The sequence below is a fragment of the Melospiza georgiana genome, chromosome 13 (assembly GCF_028018845.1).
Source record: "Melospiza georgiana isolate bMelGeo1 chromosome 13, bMelGeo1.pri, whole genome shotgun sequence".
NCBI classification, from domain to species: domain Eukaryota; kingdom Metazoa; phylum Chordata; class Aves; order Passeriformes; family Passerellidae; genus Melospiza; species Melospiza georgiana.
The window spans coordinates 19775401-19800716 of record NC_080442.1 but is presented as its reverse complement, the minus strand read 5'-3'; the positions used below and the strand labels follow the sequence as shown (position 1 = coordinate 19800716).

General features: G+C 49.3%; 1 protein-coding gene across 1 annotated transcript; it reads right to left on the bottom strand.

Moving 5' to 3' along the window:
- Positions 1-10258: 10258 nt before the first annotated feature.
- KIF23 (kinesin family member 23) lies at positions 10259-23889 on the bottom strand. Its single transcript, XM_058033463.1, is given in 19 exon segments — positions 10259-10931; positions 11347-11417; positions 11665-11746; positions 12084-12166; positions 14207-14441; positions 15187-15455; positions 16013-16186; positions 16447-16604; positions 16835-16996; positions 17791-17810; positions 17847-17950; positions 18399-18518; positions 18604-18683; positions 18975-19077; positions 19312-19433; positions 19682-19794; positions 21525-21695; positions 22940-23049; positions 23816-23889. Coding segments are annotated over 19 exon segments (2235 nt in total). The 5' UTR covers positions 23858-23889; the 3' UTR covers positions 10259-10915.
- Positions 23890-25316: the final 1427 nt, after the last annotated feature.

Below are 25316 nucleotides of genomic sequence, written 5' to 3'. Positions count from 1 at the left end.
TGGATTCAAGGTCAGGAACCCCACAATGCAGCCGCCTCCCATTCCAACCCCGAGCAGAGCAACCGGGATCTTCCCTGGGAGCCACCCGCTGTCTCCTCCATAAGAACTACTCCGTACCTTGGAAAAGCCCCGGATTCCTCGGATTATTCTGATTTCCAAGAGGCAGCCGAGCCTCCGAGCCCCGCGGCTCTGCAAACAGCGGCTCTTTCCCGGCGCTGTTTGCTCAGCCAATATTGACTCTGCTCCCAACACGGCTCCCATGGAGCCGGGCGTTCCCAGCGGGATCTGAGGAGCATCGGGACAGTGCGGAGACAGCGGCGCGTGATAGCAGCTCCCATCCCACTGTTCCTGCCATGGGATAACGCCGGAATGCTGGTGGGAAAATCCCCTGGGAGGGAGGGAGGCAGTGCTGATGCTGGCAGTGCCGCTCCAGGCTCCTCCAGGCATCCCAAGGTTATGGAATTGTGCGCTCCGTAAACACTTCGGAACGGCACCGCTGCTGCCGGTCACCTTGGGTGGCATTCCAAGGGTTTTGTGTGGGATGGGCCCCATTCCAAGGCTCCTGGTGCTTCCCAGCATTGTCGTGGATGGATGGATGGATGGATGGATGGATGGATGGATGGATGGATGGATGGATGGATGGATGGACGGACACCTCCCACTATCCTGGCCTTGGACGCTTCCAGGGATCCAGGGGCAGCCACTGCTGCTCTGGGAATTCCAGCCCAGCCTCTTCCCAACCTCCCAGCCAGGAATTCCTTCCCAATATCCCATCCATCCCTGCCCTCTGGCAGTGGGAGCCATTCCCTGTGTCCCATCCCTCCAGCCCTTATCCCAGTCCCTCTCCAGCCTTCTCCAGCTCAGAAGGAAGCTGGCATTTTCCCATTTGCTCTCTGCCATTCCATAAATAACCAGATTCCACCAAAAGTCGCTGCCTGCAGGAGCCTCTCCTTTATTCTCCCTCTGTTTCTCCTTTATCCCCGCTCTGTTTTCTCTCCCAAATTGTTCCCTAAGTGCCTTTATCCAATATTTATCCCCTCTGCCAGGAACAAAGCGTTGGAGACGGATAACGCGCCTCATCCATTGTTCCTCCTGAATTCCAAATGCTGTTATTCAGGGAAAACATCGCTCCCTGCATCTTTTAGGTGCTCTTTGCTCTTGATCAGAGCCCAATTAAGCTCCTTTTCCTGGGAAAACAGCGGAGCTGGAGTGTCTCACCTGGAAAACGGCTTCTGGAATGAAGATTGTCACTTGTCACAAGGATATGTTTGGGTATCCAAAGGGAAAATTGTGTGGATCATTCTCTGCCCCACTTTTCTCCTTCCATACACCAGGAATTAAAGATGAACGCTCTTCCTCCTTTTTTAATCTCCCAGTGCCTAAAAGGGAATTCCAAAATAGAGGGATACTGAATTGCAACATGGATGGTGATAGGAAAAGGGAGTTTGAAATGGAAAAAGGAGAGATTTAGATGGGATTTGGGAAGGAATTCCTGGCTGGGAGGGTGGGGAGGGGGCTGGGATGGAATTCCCAGAGCAGCTGTGGCTGCCCATGGATCCCTGGAAGTGTCCAAGGCCAGGCTGGACAGGACTTGGAGCAGCCTGGGGTAAGGAAAGTTGGCCCTGCCCTTCCAACCCTGACCATCCTGTGATTCCATGACTTTGGGAAGACATTCCCATCCCTTTTCCTCCTCGGCTCCCACCCACAGGCTGCATCCAGGCCGTGCCCGTTTTTGGGTGTCATTTCTGGCATCTCCTGCTCCTTTGGGCTGCAGATGAAAAACATCTCCCAGTTTTACAATGGCTCCTTGGGCCCATTCCTGGACTGGCAGCGTCTCCTGAAAAACACTTGGCATCTCCTGTTCCTCTTTGTTTCTAGCCCCAATCCAGCTCTGCCTGGAGTCCTCCCAGGAATTTTTCCCCCTATTTTTCTGTCTGGACTCAGGTGTTTTCCACACCGATATCACCCCCAAGTCACCTGCCCAAACACGCTCCCATCCCGAGGGCCAAAGTCCGGGAATTGCACCCTGCCCTTGAGCGAGGCTCAGCCAAAGCCCTCTTAGGCCCCGCCTAATTAACCCCGGCCTTATTAGCAGATAATCGCTGGACATTTAAGCAAATTATCCGCAATAAAAGTGGGACAATAATTCCTGTGTTTAGTTTCGCTCTGCTCCTTGCTGGAATCGGGCTCTGTTTGCCCGGAGTTACACATTATCCAGGACCTTTCGGCACCAACGGCTGCTCCGTGGCTTTGGATTGTTTAAAACCAGCCCGAGTCAGTAAAAGTTTGGATAAATATTGGATTTGGCCGAGTTTGCTGTTTGGATCAGGAACCCGATTGCTGCTATTGATTGACAGATGTGCCCAAATGTTTGGAAAGCCTGGCCTCGATTGGATTCGGGAAGGTGTTTGGGCAAACAGCCCTAATCCAAGGCAAACAGAATCCTTGGAAGCAGTTCCAGGCTGTGTTAGCAGAGCAAACGGAGGCTCTGCAAACAGCTTAGAAGAATCCGGCCACCTTCACGTAACCTTTGGAGGAGGGATTGATCCGGGGGGAGGCGGCCCGCAGTTTGCACAGGGAGCAGATTGAGTGGGATCAGCGGGATATCGACCCCGGCGCAGGGTAAATGTTAGCGCTGAGCCCCGCCGGCCGCTCCCCCGCCCCGCGCTCCTTGGAATTTATCTTCTGCCGGAGCTCCGGGGCCGCGGCACCGCAATAAAAAGGGATAACGGCTCGGGATGGAGCCGCTCCCACCGCAGGCTCCTCCCGGGAAAGGGCTCGGCCTCCCGCGGCCGCGGCGGGGATTGGCGGAGAGCGGGAGAGGGATGGATGGATGGATGGATGGATGGATGGATGGATGGATGGAGGGATGGATGGATGGATGGATGGATGGATGGATGGATGGATGGATGGATGGATGGAGGGATGGATGGATGATGGATGGATGGATGGATGGATGGATGGATGGATGATGGATGGATGGATGGATGGATGGATGGATGATGGATGGATGGATGGATGGATGGATGATGGATGGATGGATGGATGGATGGAACCATGGATGATGGATGGATGGATGGATGGATGGATGGATGGATGGATGGATGGATGGAGGCTTGGGAATGCTGAGCCACGGGTGGGGCCGCACGGGGAGGTGTGGGTGGGATAAAGGGATAAAATAATGGGATGGAACATGGATGCATGGATGGGATGGCACAGGGATGAAAGGATGGGATAGAACAGGGATAAAATGATGGGATGGCACATGGATGAGAAGGAACAGGGGTAAAATAATGGGATGGCACATGGATGAAAGGATGGGATGGAGCATGGATGCATGGATGGGATAAAGGGATAAAATAATGGGATGGAACATGGTTGCATGGATGGATTGGAACAGGGATAAAATAACGGGATGGCACAGGGATAAAATAATAGGGTGGCACATGGATAAAAGCATGGGATGGTACAGGGGTCATTGAGGGGATAGAACACGGATGCATGGATGGAATGGCACAGGGATGGATTGATGGGATAGAACCTGGATTCACTGACGGGATGGAACACGGATGCATGGATGGGATGGCACAGAGATGAATTGATAGGATAGAACACGGACATGCTGATAGGACAGCACATGGATGCACTGATGCAATGGCACACGGATGCACTGATGGGATGGAACATGGATACACCTCTGGAATAGCACATAGATGCACTGATGGGATAGAACATGGATACACCTCTGGAATGGCACATGAATTCGCTACAGACCAGCCTTGGAAAAGGCGTTTGAAGGCAGATTTATCCCATGGGAATCACAACTGGCAGCACTGCTCCAACACCCTCCTGCTTCCAGCTGCCCATGGCGTTCCCCAATCACAGCCAGATCCTGGTTACTTACAGACGCTCTCCAGGCTCCTGCCTCTCTCCAGGGCGCTTCCCAAAATTCTCAGAGCTGTACTTGGATGATCCTCATGGGTCCCTTCCAACCAAAGACGTTCCGTGGAAATCCCTCAAGCACCCACCTTGACCACAGCACTTCCTGCTCCGGGGAGATACATGGCATACACGGAATATTTGGGATCCAAGGAATACATGGGATATTCAGGATGCACGGAATATTGGGGATCCACGCTGGATCTGCACGTGCAATTCCCGTGGCGTGGCTCTCCGTGCACAAGAGGCCATCCATGCATCCCGACGCCATCTGGGGCGCCAATTACCGGGAGCACGCACGGAATCGAGGTAATTACTCCCGCAAATTGGCCATGTGATTGCACGGGCATCCCTGGGATATTCCAGGCCTTTTCCAAGCCAGGCTTCCAGAAACTCCAATAGATTCCAAGTTATGTTGGAAATTATCTGCCCATCTGGCTGGGCCTGCCAAGAACGGCTGTTTATGGGCAGAGAGATTAAACAGCCGCTCTTGATCGATGGTTTAATCATTGGGAGGGAGGGAAAGGCGTTGGATTTTCCCAAGGATTGACCCAGGATCCGGAGACTAATGACAGGTTTAATTAAACAGGGAATAACCAGCTTTTTCTCCTGAAGTACCCACTAAAACTGGCCCTGGCTACACGAGGAGAACGTGTCTGATGGATCATTGCTGCACTGAGAGGAGCCGTGGGTTTAAATAAGCCTGGATTAATTATTAAGCCTGACTTGCCCCCATTTCCAATGGCACAAAACCTGGGAAGGGCTGGAGGAGTTCGTGGCCTCGCCTTTCCAGGGGGTTTCCATGTCCAGAGCTCCATCCCCTCTCTGCTCCTCACTCCCGTGGGTCACATCCAGCTCCATGGAAGCACCAGGGGAATTCCAGAGGAATCCTTGGTGTTGGAAAATCCATGGCATCTGTCCCCTCAGGTGAGGCCCCACCTGCAGAGCTGCTCCAGCCCTGGATCCCAGCACCAGCAGGATCTGGAGCTCCTACAGCAATTCCAGAGGAGGCCACGGAGCTGCTGCAGGGCTGGAGCCCCTCTGGAGCCAAACTGGCAGAGCTGGGAATGTTCACCTGGAGAAGGGAAGAGCTCAGGGCCTGAAGGGGCTCCAGGAGAGCTGAAGAGGGACTGGAGCAAGGATGGAGGGACAGGACACAGGGAATGGCTCCCACTGCCAGAGGGCAGGGATGGATGGGATATTGGGAATCAGGAATTGTTCTCTGGGAGGGTGGGGAGGGGCTGGGATGGGATTCCCAGAGCAGCAGTGGCTGCCCCTGGATCCCTGGAAGTGTCCAAGGCCAGGATGGAACACCCTGAGACAGTGGGAGGTGTCCCTGCCCATGGATCCCTCCCAGCCCAAACTGGTTTGGGATTCTGGGAACAGAAGCACAAAAACGTGGAAATGTTCCCTACAGCAGGACAAGGATTAAAAGGCATTCCCAGCATTGTGCAGCCATGGATAATTTTTCCATGGAAAGCAGTTCTCAGTGCCACACCAGTAGGGGAAGGAGGACATCAGCCCAGGGTTTTTGGGAAAAGCCTTTTCCCATCACCAGTGGAGATCAGCAGGTTCAGCATTCCCAGAGGGCACAGGACTCAGATGGGATGGGGATGGGATGGGAATCCCTGACGTCAGCACTCAGATGATTCCCAATGCTCACCCAGCTCCCGGATGGATCCATCCCCTCCAGCACCAGGAGGAGCCAGGAGGAGCCTTTGGACTCAAATCTCTTCCCTTTTGTTCCTTTTTCGTTTGATTCCATGTCAAAAATTTCAGCATTTATCGCACTTTTTGTGCTCCTTAACGGGAGCCTGTTCTTTTTAGGGATTATATAAAAATCCATATTTATGAGACGAGCAGGGATCAAGAACATGGAGATTTAAAAGATCCAATTATCTTCCCAAAGTTTGCCTTTATGTTCATCCTCATGAATCCAATGTTTTCCAGGGAGATAATTGCCTTTCCCAGCTTGTTAGAATTCCAGCATTCCCTGATTTTCAATTTAAAAGGAGCCTGTGCCTCCTGCTTGAAATCTTGGGTCTCCAAGGAATTCCTGAGGAGGAATTTTTGTCCTATATAATAAAAATAAAACTTCCTAAACATTCCTGGCATCCTCACTGGATGGAACATCCTTTTTTTGGGATGGGAAAATCCGGAATGTGGGATTCAGAGGGAAAGGGGGGAAAGCAGAGGAAGGTTTGATAGGAGCTGCTGCCATGGGAGATATCAGAGAACAAGTTCTGGGCTGGCTAAATAAAGTTGGGAATTGGGCCAGGAACTGGACAATTCCAAGGATAAATCCCACAGTTCCTGGAGCAGCAGCTCCGTGCCTAGGCTGGGCATCCCAAACCCCAAGGATCATTTTGGAACCCTTATCCTTTGGGATTCCCATCAGGACAAAGATCCCAAAGCCTCCCACACTCACACCGAGGGGGTTTCCAAGTCCTTCCATTCCCCTGATCCCACCAGAGTCAATGGGATTCTTCAGATGTGCCCCAAACCAAGAAAAAGAGGGACAAAAAGCAGCAGGAATTTGTACCTGGAAAGGCTGAGCTGCCCCATTCCCAAGGAAAACCAAGATTTCCCAAGGAAGCAGCTATTTTTCCCATATTTTTAAATCCAGGCTCTTCCATGGACATCCAACCCCGCTGACATTCCAACCTCTCCACCCGACCTATGGATCAGCATTCCTGGCAAAACAGCAATTCCAAAAAACCCCCAAAGCAAAACCTTTAAATTGCACTTTAATTGGATTTTCCAGAGGGTTATTAGGAAATGTTTCCAATCAAGGAGTAAATTGGGATTGTAATAAAATATTCCATAAATATTTACATTGGCCCTGGCTCCACTTGAAAAGCAGGGATATTTTTCCCTCTTGGACACGCTGCCAAAGGAGCCGGTTGGAAAACCAAGATCTCAGAACCACTTTGTTTCCATCCAGGAATGATCAGAGGGGGTTTTCCCCCCAAATTCCACCCAAAAACATTCCCAGGTGCATCCCAGGTAAGTCTTGGGATCCAAATGGGATGAGCAGAGGGAGCAGAGGAGGGGAAAATCTCCAAAGCTGCAGCACATCCCAAGGAATTTACGAGCTGTGTGGGGTGGGCAGGGCTCCAGCTCCATCTAATCTGCATCCAGATCCAAGGGAACCGTCTGGTTCCACGGGATGAGGCTTTAATCAGGTGTGGATCAAGGAATTTCCCAGGAGTAATTCAAGCCAGGCTTTGTTTATTGCTCCCCCCGTGACCCCCTCGTGCCATATTGAACCCGTTACCTGCTGATATCCCAGGATTCAAGAGGGATTAGGGAAAATTTTCCTGCTTTTCCAGATAAACTGCTCTGTCTGTTGGAGCACAGAGGAAGGGGAGGTTTTTTCCAGCATGGAAAAAACACAGCTGGATTAATGGGAAGGGTTAGGAAAACACTGCTAGGGCAGGGATGAGCAATCCATGAAATATCCCATGGATTAATCAATCCCAGGGAAGCAGAGCTGGAGAGGGATGGGGATGCTCAAGGGTCATGGCCAAGCAGGAGGATCCTCATCCAGAATATCCATTGGAGGGAAAGCTTGGAAAAATCAGGACAGGCCTCCCAGAGAAGCTGTGGATGAATCCTTGGAAGTGTCCAAAATCAGGCCGGATGGGAATTGGAACAACCTGGGGTAGGGGAAGATGTACCTGCCCATGGCAGGGACGGAATTGGATGGGATCGAAGGTTTAGGAGCAAAAATCAGGAGCCCAGGATTTGAGAACAAAAATCAGGATCTCAGATTTAGGAAGGAAAATGAGAAAATTCAAGGATTAGGAAGAAAAACTAGGAGCCCAGAAGATCAGGATTGCAGATCTAGGTACAAAATATAGAAGCCAAAAGTTTAGGAATAAAAATTAAGAGCCCAAGCTTTGAGAGGAAAAATTTGGAGCCCAGATTTGGGAGGAAAAATCCCAAGCCCAAGATTCAGGAACAAAATTTAGGAGCAAAACTCAGGAGTCGAGTGTTAAAATATTCCAGAGTGCAAAAGCCTGGAAAACCCAATGGAAGTGGCTGGGAAAACAAGGAGCAGGGAGGAATCCCAGGTGGAAAATTTGGAATTTCAGCTAGCCCTCAGAGCTGCCAGTGGCACCAGGAGTTTCCCAGCTCCGGTCTCATCCCGGTGTTCCGTTCCCGTGGAGCAGCCTCTTGGCAGCTCCCAACAGCTGAGGATATTCCCATTTTCCCCGTCCTTGCCATAATTCCAAGGGACGGAGCCAATTGGCTCTGCCAGGGCTGACGGATGGGAGCCGACAGCGTCGCTTCCCATTAGGATTATTTCTGGGAATTCACATCGGGATGGCTCCGGCTGGCACTCCCAGCTCCTGACTCCAGGAACAATCTGCTGCTTACCGAGAGCTCAGGGAATGTGGGAAAAGCCGGGGTGGGGACATTTATTGGCACCCCAAGGAGAAATCCTACTGGGAATGAAGGCTCGGGATTCCCAGCTCGGGAATTCGGGATTCATGTAAAGAAATCCTACTGGGAATGAAGGCTCGGGATGGGATTTTAGGAAAAGAGTGGAATTCCAGGCAAGGGCCACTTGGCTGGAATGTGAAAATCATTCCCAGTGGCTCTGGGACACTCAAAGGCATTTTAAGGACATTTGGGACAAATCCATGGAATGTCATGGAATGCTGTGGGTGGGGGTGGGAAGGGATAAAATCCCATCCCATTCCATGGGCAGGGAATCTGCCACTATCCCAGAGTGCTCCAATCCCCATCCAACCTGGCCTGGAACATTCCAGGGATCCAGAGGCAGCCACAGCTTCTCTAGGAATTCCACCCCAGCCCCTCCCAGGAGACAATCCCTTCCCGTATCCCATCTAAACCCCCTTTTCCTTTCCCTGTGTCCTGTCTCTCCATCCCTTGTCCCAGGCCCCTTTCCAGGGAACTCCTTTTTCCTGCTTGTTTTTTCCAGGATGAGAGAAAGAACATTCCCAGCTGGGATGTTGGGATGTGGCTGGATGGAATTTTGGGACAAGGTGGGAACAGACAGAGCAGGATTGACTCTGGAATGATCCCTTCCCATGGAATGGGATCAAACCCTCGCGCCATCCATGGAATGCCGAGAGCTGGGAACGAGCTGGGATTTGCTGCTGATCCAAGGAGTTTTTTCCATGGTTTGCTGGAAAACAGGGATGGGAATCCCAATCCCACACTGACACCTCATGGAAAAAGCGCTCGTTGCAATTCCAGTGCTCCGGAGATGGATTTTTGGGATAAATGCTTGGATTTTGCTGCGCATTTTGTCCTGATAAAGGTGGTTGGGATAAAGGGATATTTCCCCTGGAATTAAAGAGATCGGGACAGGATCTGCCTGGGAAAACCTGGAGATCTTGGAGCTGCAAATCCAGTATTTCCCCTCCAACTTACCCCTTCTGCAGGGGCTTTGAAGGAAAATAAAATAAATAAAAGTAAAAATAGAAATGAAATCAGAATTAAAATTAAAATATTTAAATTAAGAAGAAAAATTTAAAAATAAAAATAAAATTTTAAATTAAAATTAATAAAAAATAGGAATAAAAATTAAAATAAAAAATAAAAATAAAATCAAAATTAAAATAATTAAAATAAGAAGAAAAATCTAAAAAGAAAAGAAAATTAAATTGAATTAAAAATAAGAATAAAAGCAAAAAAAAAAAAGTAAAATAAAATGTCAAAAACAAAATTCTCAAATCCAAGGGAGCAGATTCAGAATTCCCAGTGTTTTCAACCCTTTCCTGCTTCCAAACCATCTCCATGAGCATCAGTTCCTGGTCTATCCCAGTTTTCCACAGGAATATTCCCAACGGGATTTAACTTGTCACCGAGATAATGGAATCCAAATCCAAGAGATGGCTCCTCATTAACGATTAATGAACTCATTAAATCCCACAAACAAGAGCCCTTCCCAGAGTTTTCCATCATTCCTCAGTGGTTATCCCATTCCCAATCCCATTCCCAATCCCAATCCCAGTTCTTCCAGGGGGCAGGAAGAGGTTTGGGATCAGGGAAGCTGCCCAGGCTCGGGAAGCGCCGCCACTCCCGTGGTTTTCCTGCCCCATCTAGCGGCGCTCCGGGAGAGCTGCTTCCCACGGATCCAGCCGGGAGCTGCCTCTGGAGCTCATGGAATTCCTGAAGGGCTGGAAAAGCTCTCCCTTTGTCCCCCCCCTGAGCTCTGGAGTCCCAGCAGGGGAAGGACGTGGACCTGCTGGAGAAATTCCAGAGATCCCGCAGCCTCTGATCCCAGCTTTCTGCAAAGCTGCTCCCCTTGGAATTCCCTAAAAACCAGGAAGAGGGTTGGGAATAAAAGGATTTATTAAACATTTTGCAGGGAACATAAAGAGAGCTAATTCTCACCCTATCTGTGAAAAAATCCCCTCTTCCCCCCATTCCCATATGGAAAACATTCCAGAATTCCCTCACACCCCAAAGCAGCTGGGATGTGAATTCCCACTGCTCCCAGGATTTTGGGTGACTCTGGAATGTTCTGACAGCTCAGTGACACACTTAAATACTCCAAATTAATTCTTGCCAGAAGAAATCTGAATTCCCAAGGTTTTCCTGCTTCCAGTAAAATCGGGAATGGCCAAAAACACCCTTAAAGTGCTGGACTGCAGCTCGGAATAGCAGCGGTTGGGTCTCCCAAAAGAGAGGGAATGACCAGAAAAGATGGATTTGGGATTAAAAAACTGGGACAACACTGGAAAAATCTCCCAGGGAAAAGCCTGCTGGCACTGTCTGTAACGATCCAGCTCCATTCGAAATTCCAGAGGGACCTTGAGGATTTCCCTAAATCTATGGAAAAGGACAGATCCATCCAGAAGTTCTTTGGGATCACCAATGGAGCCATTTCCCAGCTTCCCTAAAAACCTCTGGGAATGAGCACAAAGCAGTTCCTGAGGAGCAGTGGCAGCAGAGCATTCCTCAGGCTGGGAAAATCCGGGATTCCAGCAGGAAAAGTTCAGGGCTTCTTGCGCCTGCAACGAGAAAGAGCCACAGAACTTTCAGGATTCATCCAGAGGAATTTTGGGAGCAGCCAACTCCTCATTCCCAGGTTTTTGCACTACCACCCACCTCCTAAAAAATCCAACATTTAATCCAAGGAAATTCCAAAAAATCTCTTTTCCTTTGATTTTTAGGCAGCAGGAGCAGCAAACAAAGTTGGATTCCAATTCCTTAATTCCCTCTTTCTACGGGGAATTGGAATTTCCCAATGGATAACATGAGCAAGAGGTTAGAGGGGCAGGAGAGGGAATCCAGGGCGTTCCTGCTGCCATTCCCAACCCTATTCCAGCCAGGAATGAAAACCCAAAGTGAAAAGGGCAGCAAGTTTGAGGGGAAAACATTCCCGAATTTTGGAAGTTGTCAGGAAAGAATTCCAGGAGCACTCACTTGGGCTGGGCGTGGTGCTGGAATCCCGGTCCCAGCGCCGATCCCGCCCTCATCTCCACGGCCACGGAACACTGGGAACACACCAAAGTCAGGATCCGCTGCTTCCCACCATTCCCAGCATTCCCAAATCCTCATCCAGAGGGGTCTGGATCCCCAGCCTTGGAACCTCCAAGGCCAGGCTGGACAGAGCAGCCCGGGATAGTGGGAAGTGCCCATGGAATGGCTGGATTGGGATGAGCTGAAGTTCCCTCCCAACCCAACCCAGGCCACAGTTCCAGGACCCAGGGTGACATTCCCAGCATGGCATTCCCAGCTCACCCTGGTTTCCACATCCGTCCATTCCGAGTCTGCGGCGTCCCCAGCAGGGTCGGGATCGGGAGGAGACGAGCGGCGCTTCCGCCTGGAATGGGAATTTGTGGAATTACAGCACAAACCTCACGGAATTTGCCACATTCCAACACTGGAAAACATCTTTATTCTTCCTTAATAAATCTTGGATCCAGCAGCTCCAGCAACCATAAACTTCTCCAAGTTTATGGGATTTCAAGTTGGATTTTCCCATTGGATCATCCGGCCTGGTAGAGGTTCCATGCATGCACCCGGAATTCCACAATTCCAGAAGCTCAAATGAAAGGTCCCATTATTGGAACCTTGGGAATTCCAGGACTCCAGAGGCTCAAATGAAGGTTCCACAACTGGAATTTTGGGAATTCCAGGATTCCAGAGGCTGGACTCACCCAGTGGGAGATTCCTGCTTGAGGGTCTCGATGTCCGTGAACTGCACGGCCTGGCCACCACCCCTGGTCTTGAACACGTCCCCCTGGAATGGGAAAAGGACAAGGAAAAGCAGGATTAGGACAGGAACAACACTGGGATTCATCCCAGAATTCCAGCCCAAAGAGATACAGATACAAATAAGCTCCTCTCATTTCACTGCCAATGGATCATTGCCTTTTTCCACAGGAAAATGCAGAAATCCTGGGATCCACAGATCAAGGGATTCTAAAATCATGGGATCTACACAAATAATGGACTCCCTTAAATCATAGGATTCACAAATCATGGAATCCCACAAATAACGGAACTCCACCATGAAAACGCCAAACTAAATTTGAATGATTCCAAAGCAACATTCCCAAGATTCCCACAATTCCCAAGGTCACTTTAATGAGCTCAGTCTGGATCTCAACCCTGTCCCAAGCCTGGAGCACCAAGTGCCACATCCACGAATTCCTTGGGTCGTTTTAATGAAATCTCAGTGATTCCAATGCAACATTCCCAAGGTCACTCGGATGAACTCGGTCTGGATCTCAGTGTTGTCCAGAGCCCAAGGAACTCCTGGAGCACCGAGTGCCACACCCAGGAATTCTTTGGGTAATTTTAACGAAATTTCGACAATTCCAAAGCAACATTCCCAACATTCCCAAGACTCCCGAGGTCACCTTGATGAGCTTGGTCTGGATCTCCCCGTCGGAGGCGAGCTCCTGGTGGGTCAGCAGGTAGCGGTCGCAGCGGGCCAGGGCGCGCTCGCTGGGCGCGTCCACGGTGATGGCCCTGGGCACGCGCGGCTGCAGCAGCGTCTCCGTGGGCACGTGCGACGGCGGCCGGTGATCCACCCAGCGCTCCCCGGCACTGCGGGAACGCCGCGCGCGCAGCGGCGCCACCGGAGCGCTCTGGGAACGATGGAGAGTGGGAATGAGAATGGGAAATGGGCACTGGGAATGGGAATGGAGAATGAGAACAGGGAATGGCAGGGATGGGGGCTGGTGATCCACCCAGCGCTCCCCAGCACTGCGGGAGCACTCTGGGAATGATGGAGAGGGGGAATGGGAACAGGGAATGAATGGGCACAGGGAATGGATGAGATTGGATAGGATGGGTGTGGGAAAGGCAAAGGTTTGGTCCTTGGGTTGGATCCTGAGGGCACCACCAAGAGCTTGGCATCAAATTATCACTGGAACATTCCCGGCCAATTCCTGTTTTTTGGGCATCGAGTCGTCCATGGAATATTCCAGGCCAATTCCTATTTAATGGAAATTTTATCCCAGCGTTGTCCAATCTGTCACATTCCTTTAAGTCTCCTCAAGTTTGGGAAAGCTCCTCCCAAATTTCCAAATTCACAGCACCAGCCCAAGGGATTGTCCTGCTCTGCTTTCCTAAAGTGCTCTTGGATTGAATCCTGATGGCACCACCATGAGCTTGGCATCAAATTATGCATGGAATATTCCAGGCCATCTCCTGGTTTTTTGGGATCAAATTATGAATGGAATACTCCACGTCAAGTCCTATCTCTTGGGAATTTTTGTCCAATATGTTGCATTCCACACCTAGGAAGGAGGGGACAAAGGAAGAGATTGTCCCCGTTTTCCTAAAGTGCTCTTGGACTGAATCCTCAAGGAACCAAATAATTCATGGAATTAGAGCTCCCAGTTTAAAGGGAATTAGGGAATTAAAGCTGAGGCACACAAAAGGTTTATCTAAGGCATGCTTCCAGGCAGGAAAAGCTCCCAGAAGCACCTTGGAAGCCGGGAAATTGCAGGAGGGATTGGAGGAGACACGAGGGAGATGGAAAGGAAAAGGGAAATGCCAGGAAAAGGGAAAGGGAAACACCAGGGAAAAACATGAGGACACCCATGGCTAGAGCAGAGTGTGGCCACCTCAGAGCTCCCTAAAAAGTGGGAATTCTTAACTTCCAAGGAAGCTCCAAACACCAAGAGGGCAGCGAGAGCAGCCAGGCTCAGTCTGGGACCAGCAGGACACGTTAGGGACAGCTCTACTCTACGTTAGGCTCGAGGACAGAGCCAGGCTCAGGCTCAGAGAACCTTTAAGCCAGGCTGAGCCCCACTAGGCCAGGACTAACCCTGCAGCACGGATCCTCTTCCTGCTCTAGCTCCTCTCTATCCCTGGGCACCTCCAGCGCTCGGCTCCAGCACATCCCTCTCCTCCTGGCAGGGCTGGGCCAGGCCGAGCCTGGCTCTGCTCCAGCTTTATTCCTGGGCTTGGGAATGCTGGCTGGCTCGCAGGAAGGGCCCCTCTGCTCCCACTCCAGCACACAGGAGGCCACAGAGATGCTGCTGCAAGAGTTGGAGCGCCTGGGCCCCCGCGGGGCCCCCCGGCTGTCCCCGAGCTCAGCAGGGTCACCACAGCTCTGGGGAGAAGGGAGAGAGCAGTGAGACACAGCAGGCTCCAAGCAAACAGGGACAGGCAGACAAATCCAGGCATTTCCCGTTCCTGTGGAGATCAGGAGGTGGGAGAATGGATGAAGAGCACACAGGACACAGGGAATTCGAGCTGCTCCAAGTCAGGGCTCAAACTTCAGCAGGGACATCACAGCTCTGGAGAGAAGGGAAACATCAGTGACACACAGGAGGCGTCGTGCAGTCAAACAGGGACACCATGCAGGGACAGACAGGTCCAGGGATTTCCTGTTCCTGTGGATATCAGCAGGTGGGAGAATGGATAAACAATGAACAGAGACAAGACGAGGAACTTAAAGGTGCTCCAGCTCAGGGATTAAACTTCAGCAGGGACACCACAGCTCAGGAAGCAGGGAAACACCAGTGAGACACAGGGAGGGACAGACCCAGGGATTTCCCATTCCTATGGATATCAGGAGGTGGGAGAATGGATGAAGAAAAAACAGAAGAAAAGGAATTCAAGCTGCTCCAACTCTGGGCTCAAACCTTAGCTCTGGGGAGAGGGGAGAGTCAGTGAGACAAAGGAGACTCCAAGCAAACAAGGACAGAAAAATCCAGGGATTTCCTGTTCCTAAGGATATCAGGAGGTGGGGAATGGATGAAGAACAGCAGACAAGGAACTCAAAACAAGCTGCTCCAACTCTGTCCTTGGGGGCTACTAATGACTAAAATCCCTGCACTTAAGCCCAAAAACGCTGTTTCCTAAATGCAGCAGGTTTGGGAGTGACTCACGGGAGCAGGGGAGGGAGACACGGATCTGGGGAGAGGCTTTTCCCGCTCCCTTTCCCGGGATGGCCTCTCCGGCCTCTCGGCTCTGGGCTCGGTGACGATGGCCTTGAGCTGCTTCAGCTTCTCGTCCTTCACCCACAGCTTGTTCTGCATCTCCAGCTGCTTGGCTGCCACGCGCCGCTCCTTCAGGGACAGGGACAGCAGAGGGAAACATGCAATTGCTGAGGCTGGAAAACCCCCCAGGATCAGCAGGGCCAGGCTGGGATTGAACCCAGCCTGGAGCCCTGAGTGCCACATGCAGGAGTTCCTTGGATACCTGCAGGGATGGGGATTCCAAACCTCCCCGGGTAGTTCCAACTTTTATGAGGGAATTTCCCCAGTATCCAACCTGAGCCTGCCCTGGCACAGCCTGAGCCTGCTTTCTGTCTCCTCCTGTCCTTGTTCCCTGGGAGCAGAGCCTGACCCCACTGCCCTCCGCTTTTCTTTCCTTCTTTCCATTCCCCTCAATTCCTTTCCTTTCCATTCCATTCCCCTCAATTCCTTTCCATTCCATTCCATTCCCCTCAATTCCTTTTCATTCCATTCCATTCCCCTCAATTCCTCTCCTCTCCCTCCCCTCTTCCTCTCCATCCCATTTCCAACCCAGAATTCCCACAAACACCAACAAACCCGCTCCTTAAGATCCCACACCCCAAATCCCTGGTGCCTTGATCCCGCTTTTCCCCCATTCCTGCACTCACACATTCCTTCTCCCACTTGAGGGAGGTCTCAGCCACCATTCCCTGCAGCCTGGCCTCCAGCCTCCTCTTGTCCGACGCCTGCCGCTGCAGCTTCTGGCTCTTGCTCTCCAGCTCCTGCTGCAGGTTCCTCTTGTCCTCCTCGTAAATTGTGGCCGTCTTCTCCAAAATCTCAATCTGCAGCAAGAGAGAAAGGATTTGGGTGGGAACACAACCTTCTAATCCAGGAATTCCTGCTTGTATTTCCCGGGAAATCTCGATTTTCACTTCTAAATCGCTGATTTTGCTGCTTTTAAAGCCTCACCTCATAAAAAAAAGTCAACAAATTTTCAGCAGAAGTTCCTCCCCAAAATATTTATTCCTGATGACAAGGAATTTGCCAATAATCCATTTAAAAAAAAAAAAAGGGATTTGTGCTCCAAAACGACCCAACTGACCTTGTACTCCAAGGTTTTAATCTTCTTCTCCAGCCGTTCCAGCTCTGTCTTCTGCCCTGTTATGGTTTTCTCCTTCTCAGCCAGTTTTCCTTGGATATAATTTTCCTTGGATGCAACACTGGAGTCAAATTCTTGCAGCATTGTTTTAAAGGCAAGAACTGGAAGAGAATTCAGATATTTTCTATTTTATCTTTAATCTTCTCTCTTATGCCCAGAACATCCAAACCTCTGTTTTTCCCAACAAATTTTAAAGCCTGAAATTCCTCAAAAATAGGTTGAAACAATCAATCTAAACAAGAAAATTGAGGCAAGGGGGATCTTTGGAGGAATAATAAGGGCACCAAATCTGAGTTTTGCCCTGATGTTCCAACTTGGGGCAAATTCCTACCACTTTTGGCAAATTCCTCTGTCAGCATCTGCCTCATTTTGTGGCGCTGCTCCAGGGCCTCGATCAGTTTTGGGAGCGTTTGGTCGTCGTTGATGTCCAAGAGCTCGCAGGAAGGCAGGGGAGGGAAGCTCTGGAAGAAGAGCTCAGCAGCAGATGGCTCCTCTGGTCCTGCAGCATGGAAAATCCGTCAGCAGGACGGGAAAATTCCAATGGACATGGGGCAGGATCGTGGAAAACTGGGAGTGATTAATGGGAGCTACAGGTTTCCAAATAGGTGAGGGATGGCAAAGGATTAAATGTGACATCTTTGATTCCTTGTTTTACTAAAAGCAGGTCCTGAACATTGGGGAACATCCCTCAATTTCCTTGGCACAATTTCCTGTCAGGAGCTACAATAATGGGACCATGGATTCATCCCAATCCTGTGGAATTCCTTGGAAAGGAAACCTTCACAGGGACACTGCAGAGGGAAGAGCAGCAGCTCCCAGGGCACTGAGGTTCAGTCTGACACAGCTAAGGCTCAGTAGAATTGGTTTAAATTTTAATTCCCAGCCTTGAATTCCTAACAGAAAACTCTGCTGGAATCATGGAATGGTTTGGGTTGGAAAGGAACTTAAAGTGATCCTGTTCCATGGGCAGGGACACCTCCTGCTGTCCCACATTCCAACCTGGCCTTGGACATTTCCAGGGATCCAGGGGCAGCCACAGGTACTCTGGGAATTCCAGCCCAGCCCCTCCCCACCCTCACAGCCTGGAACTCCTTCCCAATATCCCACCCAAATTTCCCATTTTCCAATTTGAAGCCATTCCCTGTTGTCTCTTCATCCCTTATCCCAATCCATCTCCAACCCTCCTGCAGCCCCTTAAGATCCTGCAAGGCTCTCCAAACTTTCCCTGAATCCTTCCCTTTCCCAGGTGGACATTCCCAGAGCAGAATTCCCCACCCCAGCCCTCACCTGCTCCCACGGGGCCGCCCCTGAGCTCCAGCTTGCGGGACAGCTCCTCGCGGAACGCCTGGTTGCGGAGGCGCCGCCCCGGCGTCAGCCCGCACAGCGGCCGGTCCAGGGGCCTGGCCACCTCCACCTCCTGGGTCATCTCTGCAAAACGCATCACTTGCTGCAAGAAAACAGGAAAGAAAAACCACCAGGAGCACCCGGAGATGGGACTGGGAGCGGGGTTGGGTCACTGAAGTGGGAAAGGAGGAATTATCCGGCTGAAATCGCAAGGAGTTCCCAGCTACGGATTGGGATCTTCCAGAAACCTCCCCCCCAGGGAGCCACAAAAGCGTGGGCACAGACAGCTGGAATTCTTGGAATAGGAGGGATTAAACACCCAAATATGGCTCCATGGAATTCTGTGAGGAAGGAAAACCTTTCCCACTTTTTAAGCAAGGAGCAGGTGTAATATGAACAGCAAAAACAAGACTTGGGGAGCAGATTTATCCCACAGAATTATAATTGAAGGGCTCAAACAAAAATTATAATTCCCTCTATCTCTTGGAGCACAAGAATCCAGGGAAAAACAGGAAAAGAAGAGCATGAAGAAATGGAAAAAGGGAATTTACCAGGCTTTCCTCATAGTCCTCTGCCTTGGGATTCACACACACGATCATCCGAACTTTCCCTTCTCCATCGAAATAGTTTTTGAAGAGATGAGTCAGCTTGGAATCTCTGTATGGAACCATCTGGGAATAAAGGCCAGGGAAAACTCCATGAGTTTTCCTTATCCAGGTGATGAAATCCAAGGATAAGCAGGGAAGGGCTGCCCACCTTGTTTGTTCCGTACAATTGGTTTTCCCGCAGAACCTCGATGCACGTCCTCAATGTCATCAAAGACTGGTTGATATTCCCTAGAAAAAACAAACACAAGGCAAAATAACTCCATGAGCAGCCCTTGGATCATATTCCCAGATTAGTCAGAAGAATAAATTGCCTAATTAACAATATTTGTTAATAATTGCTCTAATTAACTGAAGTGGCAGAAGTGCTGCTGCAAACTTGTGGGAAGATTTGAGGTCATCAAATCCTAACTGATCCTAACAGAGCACTTCAAGAATTCCTGGGATTCCTCCCTAGGAGACAGGATTAGCAGGAGTTTAATTAGCAGGGTTAATTAGCAGGGTGCTCCAGGGTGTTCCTACCTGCTTCCCGCAGTCTGTTCCCCTCGGCTTTGGTCCTGTTGGTTCTCTCACTTCCCGCCAGATCCACCAGGGACAGCTGGCTCAGGGTGATCTGCTCCTTTTCCTGGGACACACAAGAAATCCTGGATCCCTCCAGATTCCCTTAAAGGGCTGGGGGATACCTCATCCCAAAACCCACTTTCAAAGGATGTGTTGGATATGAGCTCACAGGGGTTGGTACAGTCCAGACAGCAGCACAGCTTTTTTATGAATAACTCTGTCACCTCCAAACCTGAGGCACAGGAGCTGCTTCCAAGGTAAATTCCATAAAATTCTCCTTGAATGACCCAGAACTGACCTGGAGGACGTTGTCCCCATCAGCATCCAGAGGAGCCTGTGCCAGTTTGATGATGAACACAGAGTGGGAGCGGCTGGATTCCCGGTTCAGCTGCGTGTTGGCGATGCGTCGCTTCTTCTGCCCTGCTCAGACACCCCAAATTCCCAAAATTCCTGCTGCTTTCCCACAGCTCCCTCCAGCATCAGGGTGTGAGGGGTTTCCCAGCTGTGGGATATTGGGAAGGGCTGGGAATGGGGAGGCCCTAAATGCCCAGAGAAGCTGTGGATGCTCCATCCCAAGGATGGAGCTGATCCAGCAGAATTTCCCTGCTCGTGGATGATGTTTAAGGTGCTGGGAATGTGGGATCAGCCCTGAATTCCAAGATTTTTACCTCTCCAAAAGACTTCAAAAGCTTCCTCGGTGGATTTGACCTCCACTTCGGTGCAGCCCGTCACGTACATGTTGTGGTTCTGGTCTTCCCGAAGGATTTTGGACTGGGGAGGTCTTTGGGATAGTGGGAAAGAGGGAAAAAATCCAAATAAATCCCAGTGGAGGGGAGTTCTCTGTGCAGCTTCTTGCCAAGCAGATTCTCTCGGAGGGCAAAATTCAGCAGGAAAAGGTCAAAAATCGGAGGGAAAAAATTCAGAATTTGGAGGGAAAATGTCACAAGTCTGAGGGGAAAAGGTCAAAAATTCTGAGGGGAAAAAGGTCAAAAATGCTGGCAGGAAGAAGTCCAAAAATTCTGAGGGGAAAATGGTCAAAATTCAGGGGAAAGGTCAAAAATTCTGAGGGAAAAGGGACAAAATTCCAAGGGAAAAAATTCAGAATTCGGAGGGAAAAGGTCCCAAGTCTGAGGGGAAAAGGTCAAAACTCTGAGGGGAAAACATTAAAAATTCGGAGGGAAAAGGTCAATTATCCATCTAAAAGATGGAAGAGGGAATACAGGACATGGACACACAGCCAGGATTAGTGACACTCCAGCTACTGCTCTAATTAGCAGCTATTTAATTGCAATTAATTGCTTTGGTGGCAGCTATTGCTTTTCTACAAGCACACAGAAGCAAGGAGAGCATCCTAGGTTTCCTAGGAAAGCAAGGATAGGCAGGGAATTTTCTGCTTCTACTCAAGGAAAACAGCACTGGAATAATGGGAATAAGACATTGGACACATACACAAAGTCTCCATTTCTCACAGGAGTGTTGCAATTGTTCCACCTACCAAAAAAATGGGGAAAAATATTAAATACTTGATTTCTGCCTCAAATCTTTCCATGCTGCAGCTTCCAGAGGGAGAAATAATCCCAGATATTTTTTTTAGGATGGGCTTTGGGAAAAAATACCTTTTAATATTTTTTTTACATTTCATTTTAATGTTTAAATTTTTAATTGAAATTTTAATGTTTAAAAATTTTATTTTAAAATGGTTTAAAACCATTCAGTGTTTAAACACTGAATGGTTTAAAAGCATTCCCAGAGATTCAAAACCTTCTAGAATGAAGACCCTGGAGACAGCTCCCAGTTTGCTTTGCCCTCGTTAGTCTTTGTTAATCAACCACTCCTTAATTAACACAGGACTAAGAAGCTCCTTTAATGGAGTTGGAATTTCAATCCATAGATTCCAAGTGGAATTTGCAGACTTCTCTTATTGATTTTAGACATCATAAATGCACACCTTTGGAAAAAAATATCCCTAAAAAATATCCCTAATTTCTGGTTTTATGGGAATTACAGATATCAAGTGGAATAGTAGCGAAATATGGAGCACCAAACCAGTGTTTTCCACTGTTTCCAGGGCAATAATCTATGGAATGGCTTGTTACAAGTTGAAATCACCTGTTAGAATAGATTGGGAATTTAAGAGGGATAGAATTGCCTAATTAATTAAATATTTGCTTGCCAATCATGCAGCCAAATGAAGAAGGGAGCACCTTGGCCACCAGTACTGAAACATTCCTGGCTGGAACCCTTTCCACGTGTGTTTAACAGCAATTCCCAGGAATTCTGAGCCAAACTCCCAAAGGTTAGAACCGAAAAATCAGGGTGGAGTTCCTACAAAGTCCTCCCAGGACTGGGAATACGGGAATTCCCAAACTCCCTTGGGTTTGGTGGGCTCCAAGCAGACGGAGGATGCCGGAATAGGACACAGAGACCCTGCTCTCATCCCAAACCTCTTCCCAACGGCTTGGCGCCAATTCCCAAGCCCAGCCCGGGCCAATCCCGGCTTTCCCAACTCACTTGGGTTTGATGGAGTCGCAGGGAGCCTCCTCCAGCAGGTCGTAGATGTAGTTGTTGTAGATCTCGATGTAGGAGACGAAGACGCCGTAGACGTTGTCCTCGTCCACCTCCTCCGCCCGGCAGTGATCCTGCACATCGATCATGTCGGCAAACTCGGGATCCAGCTGTCTCCTGCGGGAAATGGGCATTTGGGATGGCATTCCCGGCAGCCGGGACGCGCCGGGGCGGCTCAGAGCGGAGCTGTGGGGCTGGCTGGGGAAACACGCAACATTCGGCAAAATTCCCGTTCCTGAGGGGCCCTGGGCAGGGCCTGGAGCTGGAATTCCATGATCCAGCTGGGGGGATTCCATGGCTGGAATTCCATGATCCAGCTGGGGGAAATCCATGATCCAGCTGGGGGAATTCCATGGCTGGAATTCCATGATCCAACTGGGTGAATTCGATGATCCAGCTGGGGGAAATCCATGATCCAGCTGAGGGAACTCCATGGTGGAAATCCATTATCTAACTGATGGAATTCCATGATCCAGCTGGGAGGGATTCCATGATCCAACTTAGGAAACTCCATGATCCAACTAAGGAAATATTACGGTGGAAATTCCATGATCCAACGGGGGGAATTCCATGGCTAGAATTCCATGATACAACATAGAAATGCCCATTGTTGGAATTCCATGATCCAGCTGAGGGAGTTACATGATTGGAATTCCATGATTCAGCTGGAGGAAATCCATGATCCAACTAAGGAAATTCCATGGTGGAAATTCCATGATCCAACTGAGGGAATTCCATGGCTAGAATTCCATGATCCAACTGGGGGAGTTCCATGGTTGGAATTCCATGATCCAGCTGGGGGAATTCCATGTTTCTATGGAAATATCTCCAAATTGAACTTCACTGGATTTGGTTGGGAAATCCAAAGTCCAGTTTGGTCCGGCTTCACAGAGCCGGATTCTTACTGAACACCACGGGGTTTTAATCCTGGCTTAACAGGTACAAGAAATAGGCTGAGCCTAAATTTCCTCAACTAAAGAGCTGCTCAAACCACATGGAACACACTCATTTCCCATTAATATTTTACTAACTATTATTATTATTAATAACCCTGCCCATGGGACAATATCAACTTGAAGATCCCTTTGAAATTCTGAGGGGAAAAGGTCCAAAATTCTGAGGGGAAAAGGGACAAAATCTCAGGGAAAAAAGTTATGAAATGACTTCCTCCAAGCTGAAATCTTTTGTTAGAACCGCAGGAATAGATTGGGAATTTCAGTGGGATACAATCACCTCATTAATCAAACATTTGCTTATTTTTTTCCCAATTTTTCCTTCATTTCCTCAAGGGAAGAGCCCAAGAGAAGTTAAAACCCATTTCTAGGGAATAAATTCCCTCTGCTATTCCCAGAGTCACTCACTTCCCAGCTGGAGTTTTTGGGGTGGGCAGGGCCTCTCTCCTCTGGCGTTCCAGCAGAGCCTCCACCTCGCTCTGCACATCCACCCCGTTCTTGTCATCCAGCTTGAAAACCTGAGGGAAAAACCAGGAATTTCAGTCAATTCCAGCAACCAGGTGCTGCCCAACAAAGCATTATTTGATTCATTAATTAGTCTGATTAGGCTGGTATTAATTTATTAATACCACGCCCCTCGTTGGCACTCGACCCAGCAAGATCGGACAGAAAAAATTTGCAAAACAACGTTTTAGAAAAGCTCCCAAGGATGAGAATTCCAGGATTATTTCAGTGTATTTTAGGCACCACTAGTGCACGACTTTGGAAAAATATCCCTGATTTCATGAGGAGACAATTCATTTTTGGTTTTATGGGAAATACTGAAATGAAGTGGAATAACATGGAAATATGGAGCACCAAACCAGCGTTTTCCACTGTTTCCAGGGGAAAAAAAGCCATGGAATGGCTTCCTCCATGTTGAAATCACCTGTAAGAACAGCAGGAATAAATTGGGAATTTCAGGGGGATACCACCACCTAATTAATTAAATGTATGCTTATTAATCACCCATCCTAATGAGGAAGGGAACACCTTGGCCATCAGTACTGACACCTTCCTGGCTGGATTCCTTCCCATGTGTTTTTAACAGATTTTTCCAAGGATGGGCTTGGGCAATAACCACCAAACCACTGAATGCTTTAAAAGCATTCCCAGAAACCCAAACCCTTTTGGAACGAGGACCCTGACGTGGGGATTTTTCCCTCTTCCATGCCCTCCAGGGGCAGGTTTGGAGCAGGGATCCATGGATTTGGGGCTGTGGGGAGGATGTGGGGAGGCACTCACGAATCTCTTGGCCTGGAAGGGGCCGATGCTGTTGAAGATCATGGCCAGGCAGCGGGGCAGGAGCCCCCCATCCCCAGGAGATCCTGTCATGGTGTGGGTCTTCCCACTGCCTGTCACTCCATAGGTGAACAGCAGACCTGGGAATGCAGGGAAAAGGGAGAAATCAACGGGATTGGGAAAAAAAAAAACAACACACCCCAAATACTGCACGCCATCCAAAGTGGTCACAGCTGGGAATATCCTGGAATCATCCTCTCCAAGTTGTGCCATCCCTGGAATATTCCAGACTGGATGGGGCGTGGAGCACCCTGGGATACTGGAAGGTTTCCCTGCCCATGGAATGGGATGAGCTTTAATGCCCTTCCCATAGATTGGATGGTGCTTTTTTGCCATTTGTTTCTTTTTTGGGAGTTGAAAACATGCTTTGCTAAAAGCCCAAAATGCTGATTTCACAACTTGCAACTCCCACAAACCATGGGAAAACTCGGGAGAGAAGGGAGAGGGATCTGGATGCATCATTCATGGAATTCCAGAACGCTTTGGGTGGGAAGGGACCTTAAAGCCAATCCCATTGCCAAAGGCAGGGACACCTCCTGCTAAGCCAGGCTGCTCCCACAACACTTCCATGGCATGGGATCACCCATTCCCACCCAAACCATCCCAGGATTCCTATCCAGAAAGAGCTTCCAAGGGAATTCCAAGCTGAAATCTCTTGTTAGAACAGCAGGAACAGATTGGGAATTTCAACTGGATACAAGTACCTAATTAATTAAATATTTGCCTTTTTTTTTTCCCAATTTTTCCTTCATTTTTTTCAAGGGAAGAAGACAAGAGCAATCTCTGTGTGAGGAGCTGAGCTACAATTCCAACCAAACCTCAGGAACCCTGGATCATCCATTCCCATCCAAACCATCCCAGGATTCCCATTCCAGAAAGAGCTTCCAGAGGTGTGGAGTGAGGAGCTGAGCCACAGTTCCAACCAAACCTCAGGAGCCCTGAAATCCTGGGAATGGGGACACAGGAGAGGAGCTCTGCTCACCGTTCTTGCCCCGGATCAGATCCTCCACCAGAGGCTTGGCCACCACATCAAAGAGCTCCTTCTGTGCCACCAGCGTGCCAAACACCTCCTTGAAGGAATACTGGGTCTGCCAAAAGAAATGAAAACCACCCTGGAATTCCAGCCCCACGGCCTGGAGTGGCCAGAGGGATCCCACAGAGCAGAGAATTCCCAAAGGACAGCTAAAAACTGGAATTTCCTTTCAGAAATTCCCAGAATCCAAGCAAAGGAACATCCACCATGGCCAAAGGGGAGCTGTTCCCTCGTGGAATTTTGTTTATTTTGGATCTTTTTCCAGTCCAGCCTCAGTTTTCAGTCTTGAATTTCAAGCTGGTTTTATTTTTTTAATGAATAATTTTAATTTTAAATTAATTTTAATTTAATTATTTTAATTTTAAATGTATTATTTAAATTAAAAAGTTATTTTAATTTAAAAATTAATTT